General features: G+C 43.6%; 1 protein-coding gene across 2 annotated transcripts; it reads right to left on the reverse strand.

The window, feature by feature from the left end:
- Positions 1 to 859: 859 nt before the first annotated feature.
- LOC115151032 (SAM pointed domain-containing Ets transcription factor) lies at positions 860 to 19,117 on the reverse strand. Of its 2 annotated transcripts, none has more exons than XM_029694950.1 (6): positions 18,784 to 19,117; positions 5,005 to 5,482; positions 3,400 to 3,597; positions 2,967 to 3,014; positions 2,594 to 2,728; positions 860 to 2,459 (listed from the first exon to the last, which is right to left on the reverse strand). In XM_029694950.1, the coding sequence occupies exons 2-6, from the start codon at positions 5,468 to 5,470 to the stop codon at positions 2,281 to 2,283; spliced, it is 1,026 nt and encodes a 341-aa protein (XP_029550810.1). In that variant the 5' UTR covers positions 5,471 to 5,482; positions 18,784 to 19,117; the 3' UTR covers positions 860 to 2,280. The 2 variants fall into 2 exon arrangements, with proteins under 2 accessions (XP_029550810.1, XP_029550809.1); XM_029694949.1 differs by having other exon boundaries at positions 18,671 to 19,082.
- Positions 19,118 to 21,854: the final 2,737 nt, after the last annotated feature.

Raw genomic sequence — 21,854 nt, forward strand, 5'->3', positions numbered from 1 at the left:
TTTAGAAACATATTCTATTCTTATTTTCAATATAAGTGACCCCAAAAGGGTCACATTAGATTTTGTGGAAATGCAGGAAATGAGCTTTAGATGCCCATAAATTCTGAGGGAGGACCTCCAGACCCCCCACCAGGTTATGTCCCCCCCACTTCTAAAACCAAAGTTGTGCCCCTGTATAAGAGATACATTGTATTACCATTTGCAGACTTAACAGACCTTAATCAGATAGTGATTGAATCATCTTGATCAGATTATGAAGGCCTCATGTTAGATAGCACAAGGTGTGAATGAGGCTTTAGTTTAGACTGGATTGTATGCTCAGACGAATATATCCAGTTAGCTGGAACTATACAAGGCACCAAGGTAAAGCAGATACTGTAACTTGATAAGAGTTCACTTGGGATCGTAATAATGCATGGGGTCAACAAGACACGAGCTGAAGTCAGCCAACTACGATTCCCCACATGGCAGCTTCTTGTCATTGCTGGTAGCTGACCTCATCGATGCGTGCTCATCATTTTCGTGAAGTTGTCAGCCAACCCATTTATCTGGAACTTTTTTTTATAAAGAACCATGCTCATAAGGTTCTAAATGGAGCCTGTCTGGTGCTATAAATAACCCGTTCCTAATGTTTTATAAAGAAGCATAAAAAAAAGGTTCTATATAGCACCAAAAAAGGGTTACGCTATGGTCACATCCCTTTTTTGGGCAATATAGAACCCTTTTTTATGGTTTCGATATAGAACCTTCATGGAGACTGGTTCTATAAAGAACCTTTCTCAATCTCAATGGTTCTTTGTAGAACCATTCATGGGTTTTTATTCTGGTTTAAAAGCCATAATATACTGTTAAAATGCAATCGTTTTTATTATTGTGTTTATTAACAAGTTAAATCAGGTGTGGTAGCTCTGGAACAGCTGGGGGTCCCTGAGGAGAGAATTGAGACCTATTGACTTAGTCAACCGTTCTCAATTGACACAAGACCATACGTGAGTCTTTCACAAGACACTGTCACTGGCCATAGTCATACATAACATGTAATAGCGTAACACAACAGATTAGATCAACTGGAAGGACACTCACTCACGGTTGCACAGAAGGAGCTGTGAGCAAGCCAAGTCCCAACATTTTTGAATGAGCTGCTGCTGCTACATTTAAATGTTTTGAACCTCAAAGAACCATTGAAGGGCTCAATGGGTTCTTTGGGTCATTATGGTTCCACATAGAACCAGGACCCTTACCAAAAACCCCTCGAGGAACCCTCATTTTTTTATTGTATACTTCATAGAATTCAACAGAATTGGTAATGATCAATTAGTTAGTAATTAGTAATGCTGCTTGTTTTCAAGAATTGAACCTGTATTGCAATAGGGAAGATGGTGGAGGATACAGTTTTTGATATAGATATTACAATTAGACGCAAGCAAAAGGTGCAGAACATATGACACATAACATGGTAATATACAGTGGTCTGGTGCTTTCTAGATGTTTTCTATGGCAGGGTGGAAAACCAACGGCTTTTACCAGGCAGTTACAGACTTTAACTATATGAGTTTATTATGAGGGGGTTGTTGCTGCACTCCCATTCAGGTTCAGCGAAATGCTCTATTGTAAAAGCCTTTCGGGAGAGTTCCGAAGTGTGCCATGTGAATAATTAAAAAAAAGAGTGAGCTGTTTTCCTCTCTGGATGACAGCCAGAGCCAGAGCTGAGCCCTAGCTGAAGCAAAACTCCTAACCACATTCCCAGAGGAATGAGTAGAACAGGCTCTGATAATCAAGCACACGCAGACTGTTCTTCGTCCTACACACAGGGACACAGCAGGTACATAATGTTAAAGGTATAACTGTGGGCAATGGGAATTTCTCTTCCTTATGTTTGACGCCAATCAAATGCTGTCTTTTAAGATACGGGTTATTGATTAAATGATATAATAGGAAAAAAGGACAGGCAGATCGTGCAAATGAAAAAGGCAGTTCAAAGGTTTTTTTTTCTTTCTTTGTTGTTTTGTGGTTTTTAAGAGGAATCAGCCCAGAGAAAAAGCACTTTCATTTTAGTCTCAAGTTTCTTCTCTGCATTAAAAAAAGCGAAAAATTATTTTGCCAGCTTTGACTGCTGACACTTACTGGCAAAGGCTGGCAAAGGCTATGTGTACTTACAGGGGTTGGTCAGTGCATGCTTGTTAGTTTCACCCCTTTTCAGCTTGGTGTTGGTGTAATGTACAAGTGCAAGGTGTGATCGTGTGGCCCTTTCTTTGGAGACCTCTGTCCTCCTCCGTCCCCTCATACTGGGTGGACAAACTGATAGACCAGTCTCTGGGAGACATCAGGCTTGCGGATGATGCCCTTCTTGTAGTACTGCCGTATGGAGCGGCTCAGCTTGTCGTAGTTCATCGCTGGACGGTTCTTCCTCAGTCCCCAGAGTCTCGCCACGTGAGCAGAGTCCTCGATTTTGAAAATACCTGACAGACAGCAGAGTGAGATTAGATATGGATTACTTTATCACTGCATTAAATTGTCATTCTCTGTCTTTTTTTTAAATGCTTCTGAACTCAACCCATCAGTTCTTAGAAGTCACACAGCCTGTCCTGCTCACCTTTCTCCTTGTTGAGCCAGCGGATACAGCGTCCGTAGTTGTGGGGTTTGAGGAGCAGCTCTCTGAGGAACTGCCACAGGTGGATGGGCTGGCCTGAGCATGACGAGTCTGCCTCCAACCACAGCTCCTCTCCGCCTGCACAGAGGGATGAGCTATGAACACGCGCGTGCGCGCACACTGCCCCCCCCCCACACACACATATTTTCTAACAAAGCTGCACTATACATGACCCTCTGGTCTTCTTCTTAGGAGCTATTACCCACACAACTGCCACTACTCCTTCACAAGGGCCAAGAGCACTCTGGCCCTCGAGAAATGAGATTCATGTCACTTTCTTTCCTAACAAAGCTAATAAAGAGGAGGCTAAACGTACCTGTGATTTTGCTGTCTCCCACGGAACACCTCTCTTTCATCCAGGCAGCTGTAGAGAGGGAAAGAAGGGAGAGAAAGAGAGAAAGATGTATTGTTGTATTGTTTGAACGGAATGATAAAAGCTTCATTATCCTGAGGAGAAAACAGTAGTAAACTACAGTATGTGCAGAATGTCTGTCTAAACCTGTCATCAGGGCCAGCCCCAGGCATAAGCAACAAAAGTGGTCGCTTAGGGACCCCGCAAAAAACATTTGTAATAATCATGGCTGAATACCGACCAGGAACGCAGAGCATGTGTTTAGGGGACCTGACCTTCAGGGGTCCCCAATTGATTTTGTTAGTCATTCTCACTCATATATCATATTAACATGGGTATAACCTTAGGGCCCCCAAAAGGCTAGGGCCCTGCCAGTCATACAGCTATTATAACACACCTGACTTCCAGATGTCCAGGTGGGCGTGCAGGGTGTCTCCACACTGAGGGGACCTTTGCCTGAAGTCCTCTTCACTCATGGCACACAGGTCTTTCCCAGTGAGCTCCTGGAAGGCCTTGCCGGCCTGAGGCAGTCTATACAGGTGCTCTGTCCACAGCAACCACTTCTGGACGTTCCCCGAGCTCCACTCTATGGGGTCTGGGGATAACAGATAAGAATGGTAGCAATAACACTTTATTTTGGATAGTCCCCTATACATCTATTGATGTTGAACAAATTATTAGCAAACTAGCAGTAACATTTACGGTAAATGTCTACTGCATGTCTGTTGGCCTGCAATAGGGAGGGATCTATTCAGGATAGAGGGTTACCAAAACAACCATGAACACAGTGGAGACCCTAGATATGTGTGGTCCCCATACTGCAGAATCAGTTTATCTCTGGTCTCACACACACACACACACATAGAGTGCAATCAAATGCTGTCAATCAGAGGCCAATTACTGTCTTCACCATAAAGTGTTTATTTGCCTAGTCTTTTCTCTGCGAGCTTCGCTCTGGGTGAACTCTAATCGCAGGCGTGGCCTAGGGCGAAATGGTGGTTTGCCTAAGGTGGTGTACTGTTCTGTTGTGTACTCTACAATCATTTTCATCAGTTGAAACGCACCACGAGACCACATTTTGGATACAGCGGTAGCAGCAAGAGGAGAAGAAGTAGGGTCTCTGTGATGAAAGGGTGTGACTGACAGAAGACATCTTACAGTACACACAGTACTGTATGCCCTTGACCTGCTGTTTGCTTTGCCAGTTGAACAGACCTCACCCATGCACTGTGTACACGGCTGTTGGCAGGCAAGCAGTACCGTTGTTCCCACTAAGTCCTGTTGGGTATTTGTTAAACACATGCAAAGGTTGGGATTATACAGATCCTGGAGCAAACAAGCATGACTTGCGTCAGCGAGACATAGTTCATCATTAAGAGCTGTCATCCATCTCATTATCGTCTAGCGGCAGGCGGATTCTGCAGATGTGTCTGCTCTGAATCAGTATATCAATACCTTGTGTCAACACCTGATTGGACAGTATGCATGAATAGGCTAGAATGAATGGCTCTGGTGTTTTTCATGCTCGTGGAAGGGAGACAGGATCACGCAGTAGTGGCAGCCATAGATGAAGAATTAGGAAAAAGTGTAAAGTTCCTCAGTCCACTGACTATGGCTCATCAAGCCTAGTGGTTAGAGCATTGGGCCAGTAACCGAAAGGTGACAAGGTAAAAATCTGTCGTTCTGCCCCTGAGCAAGGCAGTTAACCCACTGTTCCCCGGGCGACGAAGACATGGATGCCAATTACGGCAGCCCCCCCCCCCCCCCCGCACCTATCTGATTCAGAGGAAGACACGTTTCAGTTGAACGCATTCAGTTGACTAGGTATCCCCCTTTCCCTTTCCAAAATATGAAAGGCACAGAACGCTGATGTGACAAGGATCAATTAATCCTACATGGAATCGGTACCCACCACAAAACATATCTTTAAACAGGAATGTCTATTCTACTAACTACTAATTCTAGCACGAGAGTGGCCATTTACTACTGTAACAGTACCTACCTGGGATGATGTTGAGCAGCTTGCAGGCCGTCTCGATGTCCTTCAGCACCTCCCCGACCACCATGCTTTGGACCTGTTCCAGGGACCGCTCCTCCTCCTGGCCATCCAGCCCCGGGGAGAGCCCCAGGGCCTGGCTGTCGATGACGGGGCACTGCTCAGGCTCCTCACGGTGCTCGGTCTTGGTTATGGGGAGAGGCACGGGACAAGTCTGACCCGAGGAGGCCTCGGTCACCTTCACCAGCCAGGTGGAGTCCTCGGTGAAGAGCATGTCGAAGCAGGACAAGTGGAGGCCCGGAAGACCGCGATGCTCAAGAGCCTCCATGCAGGGCTTGGTGTCCTCCATCTCCCAGGCCATATCAGCCTCTGCAACTGTCCTGTCTCCCAAGGGGCTTTCAGGCAGACCTAGGCGGGACGGAAACAATGGGCTGCTGCCCTCTGATGATAGACTCTCCCCTGGACTCGACATGGCTGATGCCTCCTTGTGAGGGAAGAAGAATGGATATTTAGTTTACAATAGTCATAAAGATTTACCAATGTCAAGAATGTGATAGTACCAACAGTATCTCCTATTTGATATGTTAATATATTGTGTGTGTGGAGATCAGTGGTGTAAAGTACTTAAGTAAAAATACTTTAAAGTACTACTTAAGTAGTGTTTTGGGGTATCTGTACTTCACTTTACTATTCATATTTTTAGCAACTTTTACTTTTACTTCACTACATTCCTAAAGAAAATGACTTTTTAGTCCATACATTTTCCGATACACCCAAAAGTACTCGTTACATTTTGACAGGAAATGGTCCAATTCACACACTTATCAAGAGAACATCCCTGGTAATCTCTACTGCCTCTGATCTGGCAGACTAGGTAAACACAAATGCTTTGTTTGTAAATTATGTCTGAGTGATAGAGTGTGCCCCTGGCTATCCGTCAATAAAAATAATTGTAAAAAATTGTGCCGTCTGGTTTGCTTAATATAAGGAACTTGTAATTATTTGTACTTTTACTTTTGATACTTAAGTACATTTTAGCAATTCCATTTACTGTTGATACTTAAATATATTTAAACCAAATACTTCTTTACTTTTACTCAAGTAGTATTTTACTGGATGACTTTCACTTTTACTTGAGTCATTTTATATCAAGTTATCTTTACCTATACTCAAGTATGACAATTGAGTACTTTTTCCACCACTAGTGCAGACACAGGGCATTGACCACATTCATACAGTTCATGACGGAATAATGAAAACCATCAGTTTGTCATCAAACTTGGTATGATCCTGCAACACCTGTGTGCTATGTGGATAATCATCTGACAACTTCCCATAGCCAACTTGTTGACCCAGAGTAAACAAGTGTTTCTTCATTTGTGTGGGAACGAGCAGAATCACGCTCTAGTTCTCTTTCACATCCAATTCAGTTTGATGTAAGACTGGAAAACATGAATCATTATTTCACTGAAAACCCTGTAAAGAAAGTGTAACCAGTGACCTACATGAACATCCAGATAGCCAAATCGTAATAACCTCTTGGAATTACTGAAATTCGACTTTGAAGTATTATTTTAAAAAAAATGATTATACAGTAGATTATGTTCTTGCAGTAAATCAAAATCACAGTACCTTCAAGAAACTATACCTTCGCGCCCAAAGCTCCGGCTGCTAAACGTGCAACAGTTTCAGAATGTTAAGAAAGTCCATCAGAGGGACTGCGGGTGTGACTCCTCCAGAGTGATGCACGGTGAACAGAACAGAAACTGAGGTGAGAGCATGTTTGCAGAGGCTCTTTAAATGTGTCCCGAGTCAAGTGAAGATACAGGGGGAATGACCCTTTAGAGAGTGCACAGAACCAGCAGGGCAGGCATGGGGCAAAATGGATTGCACTGAGTCTCTTACTTGTGGGTCAGTGGCCCAGAATGGGTGGTGACTTGGGGGTAGGTGACTTGTATTGAGGCCTAAAGCGGTACGACCGCCTGCCTTTTCCTTTCAAGGTGCCGTCTCCGCAGCCCTCTGGCTCCACTGTCAGCTGGAATTTTTAATCAAATGAAAGAAAGTTCATGTGGAGGAGAAGACACCTCAAATGTAGTATGACGGTGGGCCAGTGTTGTTGTCTGCTAAGGAACAGTTCCATAAGAATTTGGAGGAAGTTGTACTTCTTGTGTCACATCACTCTGTTTACGTACGCTCTGGTTTCAATGGTTTTGTCCTGCCTCATGTAAAGCAGCCCAAAGTTATTCCTCACCATGTGACCTGAACAGGAAAAACGCCTTGCCTTAGAAACTTTCCACACAGCTGCAATACAACTGGCATCAGAGTGGCATCCTAAGTCAACATCAGAGGTTGTCAGCTGTACCACTGACCGGTGTAATCTCAGGATGACCTCACTTATGGCTCACAGTGTACCTGGCTACCTGCTGCCACAGGTGGTAGATGGGAAGAAACTTAGCTGTCATAGAGACAGGGGTTATCAGTAGTTGTGCCGTGGTAAAAGACGCCTGCTTTCGCACAGCACATGTTCAAGGAGAGACATGGTTTGTTTGCCCAGAGAGACTGTAAGCCACTGTATTCATAAAACAGCTATAACACTATTGTACCACACCCAGCAACCGCAATCCAAACCATCTATATTTATGTTGATCAATTGTTCCACTTGTTATATGGTTGTTTTTCAAAGAAACTAAGAAACTGATTGAACTGATCAGACATTGAATATTCCTTGGGGTGAGGATAAGGCTACTTTAGCATTACCACAATGATCCTTGCGGGAACACAGTTGACAGACTGTACCAGTCCTATTAACCCTAAAGGAAATTAAGTTATCCTCTCCAAAAGAGCTCTCCTCTCTCTCTCTCTCTCTATTCTCCACGTCTCCAAACCCCCAGTCTATCCCCCTCCCCATTCCTCCTTTTATCTCTCAATTTCCCGCTAAGGGTCTGGGGATAACCCAATGTCTCTTCTCTTCATCAGGAGTCAGATTAAAAAGCGCCAGGCGGTGTACCGGCCAGCCTGCTGTGTGTCCACTCTCCTCTGTAACAGCTTGCGCTAAGCCCATTAGCCCGGCAAATTTAGCCATATTAGCTTTTTCCAAAAGCGGAGGGGACGGGAGAAAGAGGCACAAACATGCTCCCCAGGGGAAGGATTAAGGGCCTGACTGATCTCTAAATGAGTTTGGTCAAGACGGTGATATTCGTTTCAGGAGAATTAGGCTTCGCTCCATTTGCTAGCCAGGCCTTAGACTGTCACGACTTCCGCCGAAGTCGGCTCCTCTCCTTGTTCGGGCGGCGTTCGTCAGTCGATGTCACTGGCTTTCTAGCCATCTCCGCTCCATTTTTCATGTATCCATTTGTTTTGTCTTGTTCCATGCACACCTGCTTTTCATTCCCCAATCAATCTCCATATATTTATTCCTCTGTTCCCCATCATGTCTTTGTGAAAGATTGTTTGTGTTACGTGTTATTTGTTGACGCGCCAGACTGGTTTGTTTTTTCCGTGGTATTTCACGAAGATGTTTATTGTTAAACATAATTCTTGTGACTGTTTTGCGCGTTTTGCACTTTTGCCTCAATAAAGTGTGCGCCTGTTCACAAATCTCTGCTCTCCTGCACCTAACTTCGCTACCAGTACGCACACACTTGACAGAATCTTTCGCCTACCATGGAGTCAGCAGGAGCAGGTACCCCGGTCAGAGGAGTCGAGGAGCGCGTCCAGCTACACGCGGCAATGCTACATCATCTCGGTGCCATGATGGATTGCGTTGTCCAGACCATGGACCGCTGGGAGAGACAGGAAGTCTCTCCAGCGCCTCGACCAGTGCAACCGGGGTTACCTCTACCCGTTCCGCCCGGATCCAGCGCCAGTGGGATGCGTCTCTCCCTTCCCAGGGAGAATGATGGGACGGCCGCACAGTGCCAGGAGTTCCTTTTACAACTGGACCTATACCTGACCACCGTTCACCCAGCTCCCTCAGGAAGGGAGAGAGTATCCGCCCTTGTCTCATGCCTCTCGGGGAAAGCTCTGGAGTGTGCAAACGCCGTGTGGGGAGAAGAGGAAGACGCGGCGTTGGACCACTTCGAGGAGTTCAGGGGGAACGACTATTCCATTTGAGGGAGGGGACGAGGAGCACATAGGATTTCGCGCTGGAGTTCCGGACCTTGGCCGCCGGAGCAGGATGGAATGACAGGGCCCTCATCGACCACTATCGATGCAGCCTGCGTGAGGACGTCCGATGGGAGTTGGCCTGCAGGGATGCCACCATCACCTTTGACCAACTGGTGGATCTGTCCATCCGGTTGGATAAGCTGCTGGTCATCCGTGGACGTCCTGAGGGGGCTCTGTCAGTTCCATCTCCCAGCACTCCTGCTCTGGTGCCCATGGAGTTGGGAGTGGCTGCGCATAGGGAGGCTAGAGGAGGGGCCTTCACGTGCACCATCTGTGGCCGCAGAGGACACACTGCCGGTTGGTGCCGGGTTGGTCCCTCTGGGAGTCGAGGCAGCAGGCAGGGCACTCTGACGTCACCCCAGGTGAGTCTGCACCACTCTCATCCAGAGTCCTCTGTTGTCCACCTGTTTGTACCTGTTTGTTTCCCTGAGTTCTCCCCGCATTCCCAGCATAAGGCGCAAGTCGATTCAGACGCAGCTGGGAATTTTATCAACAGAGCGTTAGCTCTTAGTTTAGGGATCCCCATTCTTCCTGTGGATAGACCTTTCCCGGTTCACGCTCTGAATAGTCGACCATTAGGGTCCGGGCTAATCAGGGAAGCCACCATCTCCCTGGCCATGGAGACGCAGAAGGGTCACGAGGAGAGAATCAGTCTCTTTCTCATTGACTCTCCTGCATTTCCCGTGGTACTAGGCCTTCCCTGGTTGGCTCGTCATAACCCCACCATTTCCTGGCAACAGAGGGCTCTCACGGGGTGGTCGCGAGAGTGCTCGGGGAGGTGTGGTGGGGTTTCTGTTGGTGCTACCATGGTGGAAAGTCTGGCTCTGGCTCTTTCTTTTGCCTCAATAAAGTGTGCGCCTGTTCACAAATCTCTGTTCTCCTGCACCTGACTTCGCTACCAGTACGCACACACTTGACATAGACACACAGTCAGATGAACTATAGCCATGAAGGCAGCCATCCTCCCTGGTAAACATTTAACCACTTTCTTATATTTTTTGACATTCTCTGTATCAAGCCTGCTTGTAATAAAAGCATGGATGAGTCTCTCTGTATCAGACTGAGAAATGAAACGGCAGCACCATGCCAATGTTCCTCAGGTGGTAAAATGCTTTTTTGGTCACATTCCTAATGTGTGATTCAAATTTGTGGTCAGAATCTAAAATAACACCTAGGTTTTTTTACCTGGTCTTTTATTTTTATTGCCCGTGAATTGAAATGTGCGGCTATATTCCCTCTCTGTGCTTTGGCTCCAACAATAAGTACATCGGTCTTGTCTTGATTTAGCTGGAGGAAGTTGTGAGCCATCCACGTATTTAAATCACTAATACAGTCTAATAATTGATCCGTGGAGCTAAAATCCTATGGTGACAAAGAAATGGAAAGTTGTGTATCGTCTGCGTAGCAGTGAAAATCAATGCTGTGCTTTCTGATAACACTGCCAAGGGGTAACATAGGTGCTACAGAATTTTTCAGGAACAGGAGTTGAATACCCTGACTGCTATATCTTCTTTAAAACAACTCTTGAAACAAAAGAGTGCATCAGTAATGGATATAGGGAGACACAACAGTCACCAGATTTCACTTGTTGAGTCCTCTCCCTGTGCACTTCCAAAGAAAGGGCTCCCTTGTTTGATTTTGGAGTTAAAGAAGTGTATATAGTCAGGTGTGACTGTTTGCTGTGTGTGTATGGTTTAAAGAGAGATTTTGGGGCTCTATTCAATCAGATCCGCTTTAGTCGACATCCGCAATGCGGATGCGACAGCTGTCAAATCCACAAGAGGCTCCTGGCATTAAACCTAAAGTGGGCATTGCCATTGGCTGCAAGGACTCGCATTATGAGAAATCCCATGCAGCCTTGTTTACAAGTTCAAAGTTTGAACACGACACTAAACTGAGATGTAGGATTATCTACACCTCCATTAGGCTGTTGGAAATATTTCTTTTGTATCCCCTTTTTCGTGATATCCAATTGCGATCTTGTCTCATCGCTGCAACTCCCCAACGGGCTCGGGAGATGGCGAAGGTCGAGTAATGCATCCTCCAAAACATGACCCGCCAAGCCGCGCTTCTTAACGCCCGCCCGCTTGAGCCGGAAACCAGCTGCACCAATGTGTCGGAGGAAACACCATTCAACTGACGACCGCTGTCAGCCTGCAGGCTCCCAGCCTGCCACAAGGAGTCACTAGAGCACAATGAGCCAAATAAAGCCCCCCCCGACCAAACCCTCCCCAAACCCAGACGACGCTGGGCCAATTGTGCACCACCCTATGGGACTCTGGGTCACAGCCGGTTGTAACAGAGCCTGGGATCGAACCCCAGGCTGTAGTGACGCTGCAACACTGTGATGCAGTGCCTTGGATCGCTCCACCACTCGGGAGGCCCTGAGTGTAATTATTTCTATATAGCCTACACTTTCTCGTTCTGAACTTCAAACACAGGTGCGACTGGTGACACCGATTTGACAGCTCCAATGTAGTTACATCTACAAAACATCAACTATGCGGGTGTCAGCTATCGCCGGTTAACACATGATCTGATAGAATCTATGCCTTAGACAAGCCTCAGGGATTCTTAGTTATTATTTTTCATGGGAAACTTAGAACCATCCAGGTAATACACCAGAGTTTCATAACATTCGGGGCACAGCCCTGAAGACCAGGGGCTTACATTTCCTGCAATTCTACGCCATTTTACATGACTGGAGACATTACAGGTATATTTTTTGTATACCACACAATTGACCAAAATGACAAGAAACTCTGACATTGACATACTGAGATAAATAAAATGAACAACCCATGTCTTAATTGCAACCAATAGCATAGGCCAATGAAAATAATGGATACACAGATTGTAGGCCTACAATATGCGGTAGAAATTACAGTCCACCAACTTTCCAGTGGCACTATCTTATCCAAGTAGATTTTCCCCGCAATTGTATTACGAAATATTGCAAAATACATTCTAGCTGCTGCCTGCTGTTCATTGACAGCCATATTGGCAGCCACAACTCAACAATCAGCTGATATTTGTCACATGGACTGTCTAATTGCCGGATTCCTGACTGTAGGCCTATGAGCTCATGATGTGACAAAATACAATTCACAGCAATTTTTTAAAATAAGCTATTGATCCTCTGTGGATAAATTATGCTCTCTGGTGTAATATTTTGAATGATTTCATGTATTTCTGTACAGACAGGAGTAATTATATAAATTGGCAAATGTATTTCAATGGATCTGCAGCACTTCCAGCACCTCTTCCTGCAGCTATGTGTTCTTCCATGGATGGTGGCCAGTAACCCCATGTGAGGTTATTGCATAGGTAGGCCTACTGTTACAATAATATTAAAATAATCTGATCAGCGAGGAGCCTACAATTACAAGATAATAAATTCAGTAGGCTAAGTCAATGAAGCTTATAGTAGTTTCAGCTATATTGTTATAGAAATGATGTAGACCTTATGACTTGTTTGACCACTGTAGCACAGTTTCAATGTCCATAAGGCTAATAAGAAAGATGTCAAATTCAGTGAAAAAAAGAAAATTGGACAATGATTGATTTATCAAGACCAGTTCCCATGCTTGTCTCAAAGTTGAGCAATGACGCTGTCCCAATCAAAACAGCGCTGAAATGATCAGTTGACCACACATGGCAATTGCTTTACATTTATTATAACCAGTGGTGTAGTGCCATAGCTCAATTTTCTATTAATATTTCGCCATCATTTCTGAATGAAAGTTTGTAGGAACATGTAGCCTATTGCATATCATCCAAATTCTAAGATTGCCTATGCATACACATAAGCGGCTCAATTCATTTGAAATAAAAATGTCTTATTAAATCACTGTCAATCGTGAACGATAGTTATTCATGTTTTACGGGTGAAACGTCCATTCTGCATGCATGCCAACCATTTGATCCCAATCAGTCTTATGGGAATATGCATTTCGATCTTCTTGAATTACATTTTAGTCACTTAGCAGACGCTCTTATCCAGAGCAACTTACAAAAGTGAATGCATACATTTCATCTGTGTACTGGTCCCCCGTGGGAATCGAACCCACAACCCTGGTGTTGCAAACACCATGCTCTAGCAACTGAGCCACAGTTAGGTTAGCGTAACTCTAGTCAAACAATTCTAGGAACAGTATTTCCTCCATTGTTGTAATGAATGACGTAGGCTAAGTGGTCTAACTACTGTTTAATATAATTTTAGATCACATGGAGTTAAACACAGACACCTGTATTTGGTTTCAATCAAGGCGTATTAAGCCTATGGTGGGTGCTGTTGAGTTCACGTCGTTTTATTTTTCAGACATTTCAGCACAATCGTCCTAAATTGTCACGAGAAATTATGTGGTGTTTTTGGTCTAACTGTGGCCTAACATTATCTATGCTATTACATTCGGTTCGTGATTTAGAATACTAAGCATTCATGGGTGACTCCCGTGTGGCTCAGTTGCTAGAGCATGGTGTTTGCAACGCCAGGGTCGTGGGTTCAATTCCCACGGGTGACCAGTACGGAGAAAAAAATGTATGCATTCACTACTGTAAGTTGCTCTGGATAAGAGTGTCTGCTAAATGACTAAAATTTAAATGTAAGTAATCATTAAGTGATCTTGTGAGACATCACACCATTCTGAGAAGTGGTGGAACATCCCTCTGCGGTTTACCGACAGCACTATAACAGTTATATGACTTTGGGAGTTTCACATAACCACAACTTTACACCATCGCAGCAGTGCAAAAGATTAGTGGCTGACACAAAAATCATTTGGGCTAAAGCCCCGAAAGACAGGTCTTGGTAATGTCCCTGGAATCAACAAGTGGAAGAAAAGAGGATGAGGATACTAGCTTAATATGAGAGTGCTGGGAAGATCAATAATACCCAGCAACGCCTACTGTTCTCACAAGGATGTAGCCTTACTGAGAAAAATATTACAGCCCCTTTAAACTCTCAGACCTCTCATTTGTTATTTAACCAGGAAGTCCAATAGAGGTCAGAGCCATGTAGGGTTTGGCCGGTGTAGGCTGTCATTATAAGTAAGAATTTGTTCTTAACTGACTTGCCTAGTTAAAGGTTAAATAAAAACATTTAAAACATGTAAACTAGCCAGCTGACCTCTGTAGCAAGCTAACAAGCAATGCTAAAGGGATTGCAAACGGGTTAGCATAACTCTAGCCAAACAATTCTAGGAACGTATTTCCTCCATTGTTGTAATGAAAAAGGTGCCTTTCGGTCCCAAAACACCGTTTTCTGCAGCCTAGTGGGAAGAGTGCTGATGACGTCATCCACTGTATGTGCTTCCCGATTGTGTCCAGACTGAGAAGAAAAACGCACACAATGCATACCTGACAGCCTCATGAAGTGGTCAGCCAGCTCTGAACACAATCAGACCACAAAGTGACTTTTGTGCGTCTAGACCCGTCTTTTCAATGCGTTCTTTGTATTCTGATAGCGGAAGCCGTGTGTAAGTGTCAAGTGTAGACATGACCTTAGTGAACGGTTTCTTTGTGTGCCACGCTATTTTGCAGTTGTTGTAACATGGGACCATTTTCACCTGTAATGCAGGTGCATTGGCATCAGGCCAGGTTCTTCAGAGAGGAACACCCTTTTGAGTGGGTGACTACAGTTACCTATAGGGGTGTGATAACCTGAAAATACTGGTATTCATAATCGTAGGACTATTAGTAATTGACAGTTAATAGTCAGATCGGATGATACTTGTGATCAGAAAACAAAAGTGTTTTAATATGCCTAAAATATATGTTGGCAAAATACCAATCTCTCTGCGAAATAAACTGCAGATTATGAGCAGCGCGTGGAGGGGTGTGTGTATTTGTGTCCTCAATTTTCAGCAAGCAGTTTGATGTCACTCATTCAGAATGCGCATCCACGTTTAATCTTTTCTCCGTACCCTCGCCCCGCTTTCGTTAGATACAGTACAATGCACATTGATAGCTTGAGCAAACGTCCTACCCATTTGATTTATCATAGTAGCAGGAAGCGTCAAGAAATTATCTGACCGAAACATGCAAGGAGAAGTGGTTAGGTGAAAATATGAAGCGAATCGAGTGGATTTAGAAATACAGCTTTGCTCTATCCAATCAGAGCAGCTAAATCAACATACAGCCCGCCCTTCTATTTACAGACAGCCAAACTAACCAGTTGAGTTATTTAGACCACGTAGCACCTTGCATTTCATTGAAAGATCCGCGCCGGGTCTGGCAACCGAAACTTACTTTTTCCGATCACGGATAGGCTAATAACAAAAAATACTCAGATCATTGCCCATATCTGTTAAGATACTTGTTTTGTCCGATTAGGCTACTCGGCACACCATACTTTTTACCTTTTCCAAATGCTCACATAACACTCAATCTTGACAGAATATTATCCTTACAGCACTACACACGCACATTTTGAGTGTCTAGTGCTATTGAACACCTGTACCCTTAATATTTCCTATCTATGAAGAGGCCGTTGCTACATACTCAAGTGCTGTGGTGTTATGGTTTGGGTAGCAGCCAAACCAAACCATTGTTACTTTTCTGTAAAATGTACAGTGCCTTCAGAAAGTATTCACACCCCTTGACCATTTCCACATTTTGTTGTGTTACAGCCTGAATTTAAAATGGATTAAATTGAGATTTTTTTTGTCACTGGCCTACACACACTACCACATAATATCAAAGTGGAATTATGCTTTTGTCTACATTTTTTACAAGTTTATAAAAATATTTAATCTGAAATATCTTGAGTCAATAAGTATTACTTACAACCTCATGCTAATCGCATTAGCCTACGTTAGCTCAACCGTCCCGTGGAAGGGACACTGATCCCGAAGAAGTTCTAAGAAGTCACATAATAAGTGGCATGGACTCACTCTGTGTGCAATAATGGTGTTTAACATGATTTTTTAATGATTACCCCATCTCTGTACCCCACACATACAATTATCTGTAAGGTCCCTCGGTCGAGCAGTGAATTTCAAACACAGATTCAACCACAAATACCAGGGAGGTTTTTTTCAATACCTCGCAAAGAAGATGGGTAAAAAATGGGTAAAAAAAAACAAACATTGAATATCCCTTTGAGCATAGTGAAGTCATTAACTACACTTTGGTTCGTGTATCAATACACCCAGTCACGTCAAAGATTCAAGCGTCCTTCCTAACTCAGTTGCCGGAGAGGAAGGAAACTGCTCAGGGATTTCACCAAGACGCAAATTGTGACTTTAAAACAGTTGCAGGGTGTAATGGCTGTGATAGGGGAAAACTGAGGATGTAGTTACTTCACAATACTAACCTAATTGACAGAGTGAAAAGAAGGAAGTCTGTACAGAATCAAAATATTCCCATACCTGTTTGCAACAAGGCACTAAAGTAGTACTGCAAACAATGTGGTAAAGCAATTCACTTTTTGTCCTGAATACAAAGTCTTAAATTTGGTGCAAATCCAATACAACAGATTACTGAGTACCACTCTCCATATCTTCAAGCATAGTGGTGGCTGCATCATGTTATGGGGATGCTTGAAATCGTTAAGGACTGGGGAGTTTCTCAAGATAAAAAATAAACGGAATGGAGCTAAGCACAGGCAAAATCCCAGAGGAAAACCTGGTTCAGTCTGCTGGTAGATTAATTCACCTTTCAGCAGGACAATAGCCTAAAACACAAGGCCAAATCTACACTGGAGACAGTGATTGTTCCTGGGTGGCCGAGTTACAGTTTGGACTTAAATCTGCTTGAAACTCTATGGCAAGACCTGAAAATGGTTGTCTAGTAATGATCAACAACCAATTTGACAGAGCTTAAAGAATTTTGAAAAGAATAACGGGCAAATATTGCGCATTCCAGGTGTGGAAAGCTCTTAGATTTACCCAGAAAGACTCACAGCTGTCATCGCTGCCAAAGGTGACTCTAACATGTATTGACTCAGGGGGTTGAATACTTATCTAATCAAGATACACTGGTGTTTTATTTTTCCTGTATTTTTTATAAATGTTAGAATGTTTCTTCCACTTGGAAGTTAAAGTATTTTGTGTAGATCGTTGACAAAAAAATCAAAATATAATCAATTTTAATCCCACTTTGTAACACAACAAAATGTGGAAAGAGTCAAGGGGTGTGAATACATTCTGAAGGCACTGTAAATCCATCAGGCACCTATGCCATTCTGGTCATCCACCAGGGGAGAATTTTGGATAATGCCATATTTCTCGTTTTTATTACCTCAGGGATTCCTTCACTATCTATAATTGGCAAGATACCTTTCATGTAATGGCAGATAAATTGGTCTGTGGTCACATTTGTGATCAGTCCCCTCCTTTATTCCCTGTACTCCCTGTTCACTCATGACTGCACGGCCAGGCACGACTCCAACACCATCATTAAATTTGCCGATGACACAACAGTGGTAGGCCTGATCACCGACAACGACGAGATAGCCTGTATGGAGGAGGTCAGAGACCTGGCCATGTGGTGCCAGGACAACAACCTCTATGGCAACTGCACGGCCTCCGACCGCAAGGCACTACAGAGGGTAGTGCGAACGGCCCAGTACATCACTGGGGCCAAGATTCCTGCCACCCAGGACCTCTATACCAGGCGGTGTCAGAGGAAGGCCCTAAAAATTGTCAAAGACACCAGCCACCCTAGTCATAGACTGTCCTCTCTGCTACCGCACGGCAAGCGGTACCGGAGCGCCAAGTCTAGGTCCAAGAGGCTTCTAAACAGCTTCTACCCCCAAGCCATAAGACTCCTGGACACCTAATCAAATGGCTACCCAGACTATTTGCATTGCCCCCCCCCCCCGCCCTCTTTTACACCGCTGCTACTCTCTGTTGTTATCATCTATGCATAGTCACTTTAATAACTCTACCTATATGTACATATTACCTCAACTAACCGGTGCCCCCGCACATTGACTCTGTACCTGTACCCGCCTGTATATAGTCTCGCTATTGTTATTTTACTGCTGCTCTTTAATTACTTGTTACTTTTATTTCTTATTCTTATATCTGAATTTTTTTCGTAAGTAAGCATTTCACTGTAAGGTGAAATTACCCGAATACCTGTTGTATTCGGGGCATGTGACTAATACAATTTGATTTGATTTGAAATTGATTGACAAACATCAGAAGTCCTCAGACAGGTGCAAAGTTGCACAGTTGGGGCATACAGATTCTCTAATACCTTGATGTTGAATAAAATACAATAAAATGAAATACCACATCGTGCTGTATGACAGGAAATTGGAATATTTTATCAGCATAAGAGCTGCATCTGCATAAGATGTAACCCCATATACCTTTACCCCATAAGATAACTTCAATGTAATTTTCTTTCAGAAACGTTCAATTAAGACCAATGCAGAGCGAACAGCACCTGATAAATTACTGATAAGAACACAACTTGGAGACAATTCTGTGGCTTTTTTGCCCATACACACAGACTCCACAAAAAGTACATCCTGACTACCTGTCCGACTCCTTACCTGGGCCAAGGTGTGCTGGCCTCTGGGTGGTCTCAGGCAGGGCTGAGACTGGTGCTGAGTGTAGACAATACAGGACCCCAACAGGTGTAAGGTAGACTAGTGGTGATGATTACCTCTAGTCCAGTTAGCTCAGATTCCAGTCTCTTCTGTCAGTCTGCAGGTGTCTGGTGTTTTATGATGGGCCAGGAGATGCGCCAGGCAGGCAAGCAGGCAGACAGCAGGTAGGAAAAGCAGGCCTATAAGTAACCCAGAAGACTGATGAAGAATCCTCTACCTGGGGGCCTGAGGCTGCCTACTAGACTCTGCTGGATCACTCAGCAGACTTAAAAGGCGCAGCCCAAAAGCACACTAAGGCTAACTAATGCTATCAGTGACAATGTACCTGCTGTGGGTGTGACAGAGGGAGAGTGAGAGTGTGTGAAGGAATTCCAGTTCCATTGACTGCAGGTCATATTTATACTAGGGCAGCCTTGTTTACCTAAGCACACACATTCTGTGTGTATGTGTGTGTGTGTGTAACACACATAACACAAAGTAATTTCTCAACCCTGTTAGTACAACGGCATCTGATCTTAGTTCAATGTATATGGGTGTCTGAGTGTCCATGACAGCTTCCTGTTTAATCTGGAAGATTCTGTACAGATTAAGTGAAATTTCATGGGGAAATAGACTGTACGTCAGTTTGAAAAATTATTCAGGTGGTTAGAAAAGGACACTTGAAAATAGTTATTCTGATGTAAAAAAAATCTTGAATGTAGTTAGTACTTTACTCTACTTCACATGTCCAACCATCTTAGGAAATGAATTCAACATAGATATTACACTGAACAAAACTATAAACGCAACATGTAAAGGCCCATGTTTCATTAGCCAAAATAAAATATCCCAGAAATTTTCCAAACTTACAAAAAGCTTATTTCTCCCAAAAAAATTGCCGCAACATTTGTTCAAAAATGTTTTATCCCACTTTGTAACACAACAACATCTGTGCCAAAAATTTCACACAATAAAATGTGTGCAATTGTTTTGGGAGAAATAAAGTTTTTGTGAGTATGGAACATTTCTGGGATCTTTTAATATGTGTTTTACCCCTGTTAGTGAGCATTTCTCCTTTGCCAAGATAATCCATCCACCTGACAGGTGTGGCATATCAAGAAGCTGATTAAACAGCATGATCATTACACAGGTGCACCTTGGGCTGTGACAATAAAAGTCCACTCTAAAATGTGCAGTTTTGTCACACAACACAAATGCCACAGATGTCTCAAGTTTTGAGGGAGTGTGCAATTGGCAAGCTGACTGCAGGAATGTCCAACAGAGCTGTTGCCAGAGAATTGAATGTAAATTTCTCTACCATAAGCCGCGTCCAAAGTCATTTTAGAGAATTTGGCAGTACGCCCATCGTGACATGAGTTATGGTATGGGCAGGCATAACTACGGACAACGAACACAATTGGCTTTTATCATTGGCAATTTAAATGCACGAAGATACCTTGATGAGATCCTGAGGCCCATTGTCGTGCCATTCATCCGCCACCATGTTTCAGCATGATAATGCACGGCTCCATGTTGCAATGATCTGTGTCGCTGAGAAAAGGCAACACTATACCTTAAAGATGCAGTCTGGGATCTTAAGCACAAAAAATGTGTAACATATTGAATGAATTGGATTAGTATCATATCATACGAATTGCAACAAAAAAAGTAGGTAGTAACATATCATACAAAATGGATGACGTAGTACACAATTGGATGACGTAATACACAAAAAACGGGGAACCGTTTTGGCTCGTGAGCACCACTTTCAAAACCACTGTCTGAAATTATACAAAAGTTCTGGAGCATCACTAATGACTGTTCAATCTTCAATGGATTAAGCTGTTTGTGCTGATACTGAGGAAGCATCCTGTTTCCTTTCACTTACAAAACCACTGAGGAATGTGTGACAGTGTGTCATTTTCACTACATGAATTATTACTTCCCTTCACTTCACTTGCTGGCATCAACATCTTAAGTGCCACCTACTGCCTACTGTGTATATTGGAGGTGTTGGGGGAAAAAAGCAAAAGACAAATTCTTCTTCTGCTTTTTCTTCTTCTTCTCTTGGGACCTGGACCCGTATTCATAAAGTGTCTCAGAGTAGGAGTGCTGCTCTAGTATTGGTTTCACCTTTTAAATCATAATTAATAAGATAACAAGGACAAGGGGCGACCTGATTCTAGAACATCACTCCTACTCTGAGACGCTTTATGAATACGGTGCCTGATCAGAAAAAAAGAGGTGGCCCTAATCCCGCCAATTATAATTTAAAGAAAGTGAATGACGACAGGTGGACTAATGTAGACGTTTTCAGTTTTGGCAATAAATGATGCATGCTCCCCCCAAATGACAGTAGAGTATAGCTTTTTCCCCCATTCATAATGTTGTATTTGCGCTGTAAGCCATTAATTAATAGTTATCAGGATTACCGGACGTTAAAAAATGCCACAATGCTGCTCCCTTAGCTATGGGGGGTTTTGTGTTTAAGGAACAATAAGGTAACCGGACATAATTTGGTTTCATGTGTGAAAAAAACCTGTGGGAAAGGGTTTGGTATATGAAGCTTGCATCCATTCTATATACACTACGCATATCGACACAGATGATAAACAGCTCAAAAGAAAAAAATCTAGTGATTGATCTCTAATCAACTGGGCCTTTTAATCCGTAAGAGTTCATTTTCAGTTTTTGAAATAACAAGAGCGTGAGTTAGATATCATTACGCATGCAGTGTTTGAATGGAGTAATTGTGCGATTGGGAGAGGGAGTGCTGCTAGCTGAGTCACAGGATAGACACAGGGACTTTAAAGAAACTGATCCTGGCGTGTGTTTACTGTTAAACAGACACACCAATACAAACCCACACTAACCCTGCTATTTTACATCTGCAATAATCACAGGAATCATGAAAGACGGCCTCCTCTCTCTGGACCTGTTATAATGGACCCAAGGCTGGTGAGTGTGAGTGTGTGTGTGTGTGTGCGCGTGTGTGTGCGTGTGTGTGTGTGTGTGTGTGTGTGTGGCTTATTGAATCATGAAGCAGTTAAGTGTGTGAATGAATAGTATTGGAATACGATACATTATTTCCAGACTGAACTTGCCTGCAAAAATTATGAAATATAATGCTTTGGAGCTACACTTTAAA

The sequence above is a fragment of the Salmo trutta genome, chromosome 16 (assembly GCF_901001165.1).
Source record: "Salmo trutta chromosome 16, fSalTru1.1, whole genome shotgun sequence".
Taxonomy (NCBI): Eukaryota; Metazoa; Chordata; class Actinopteri; order Salmoniformes; family Salmonidae; genus Salmo; species Salmo trutta.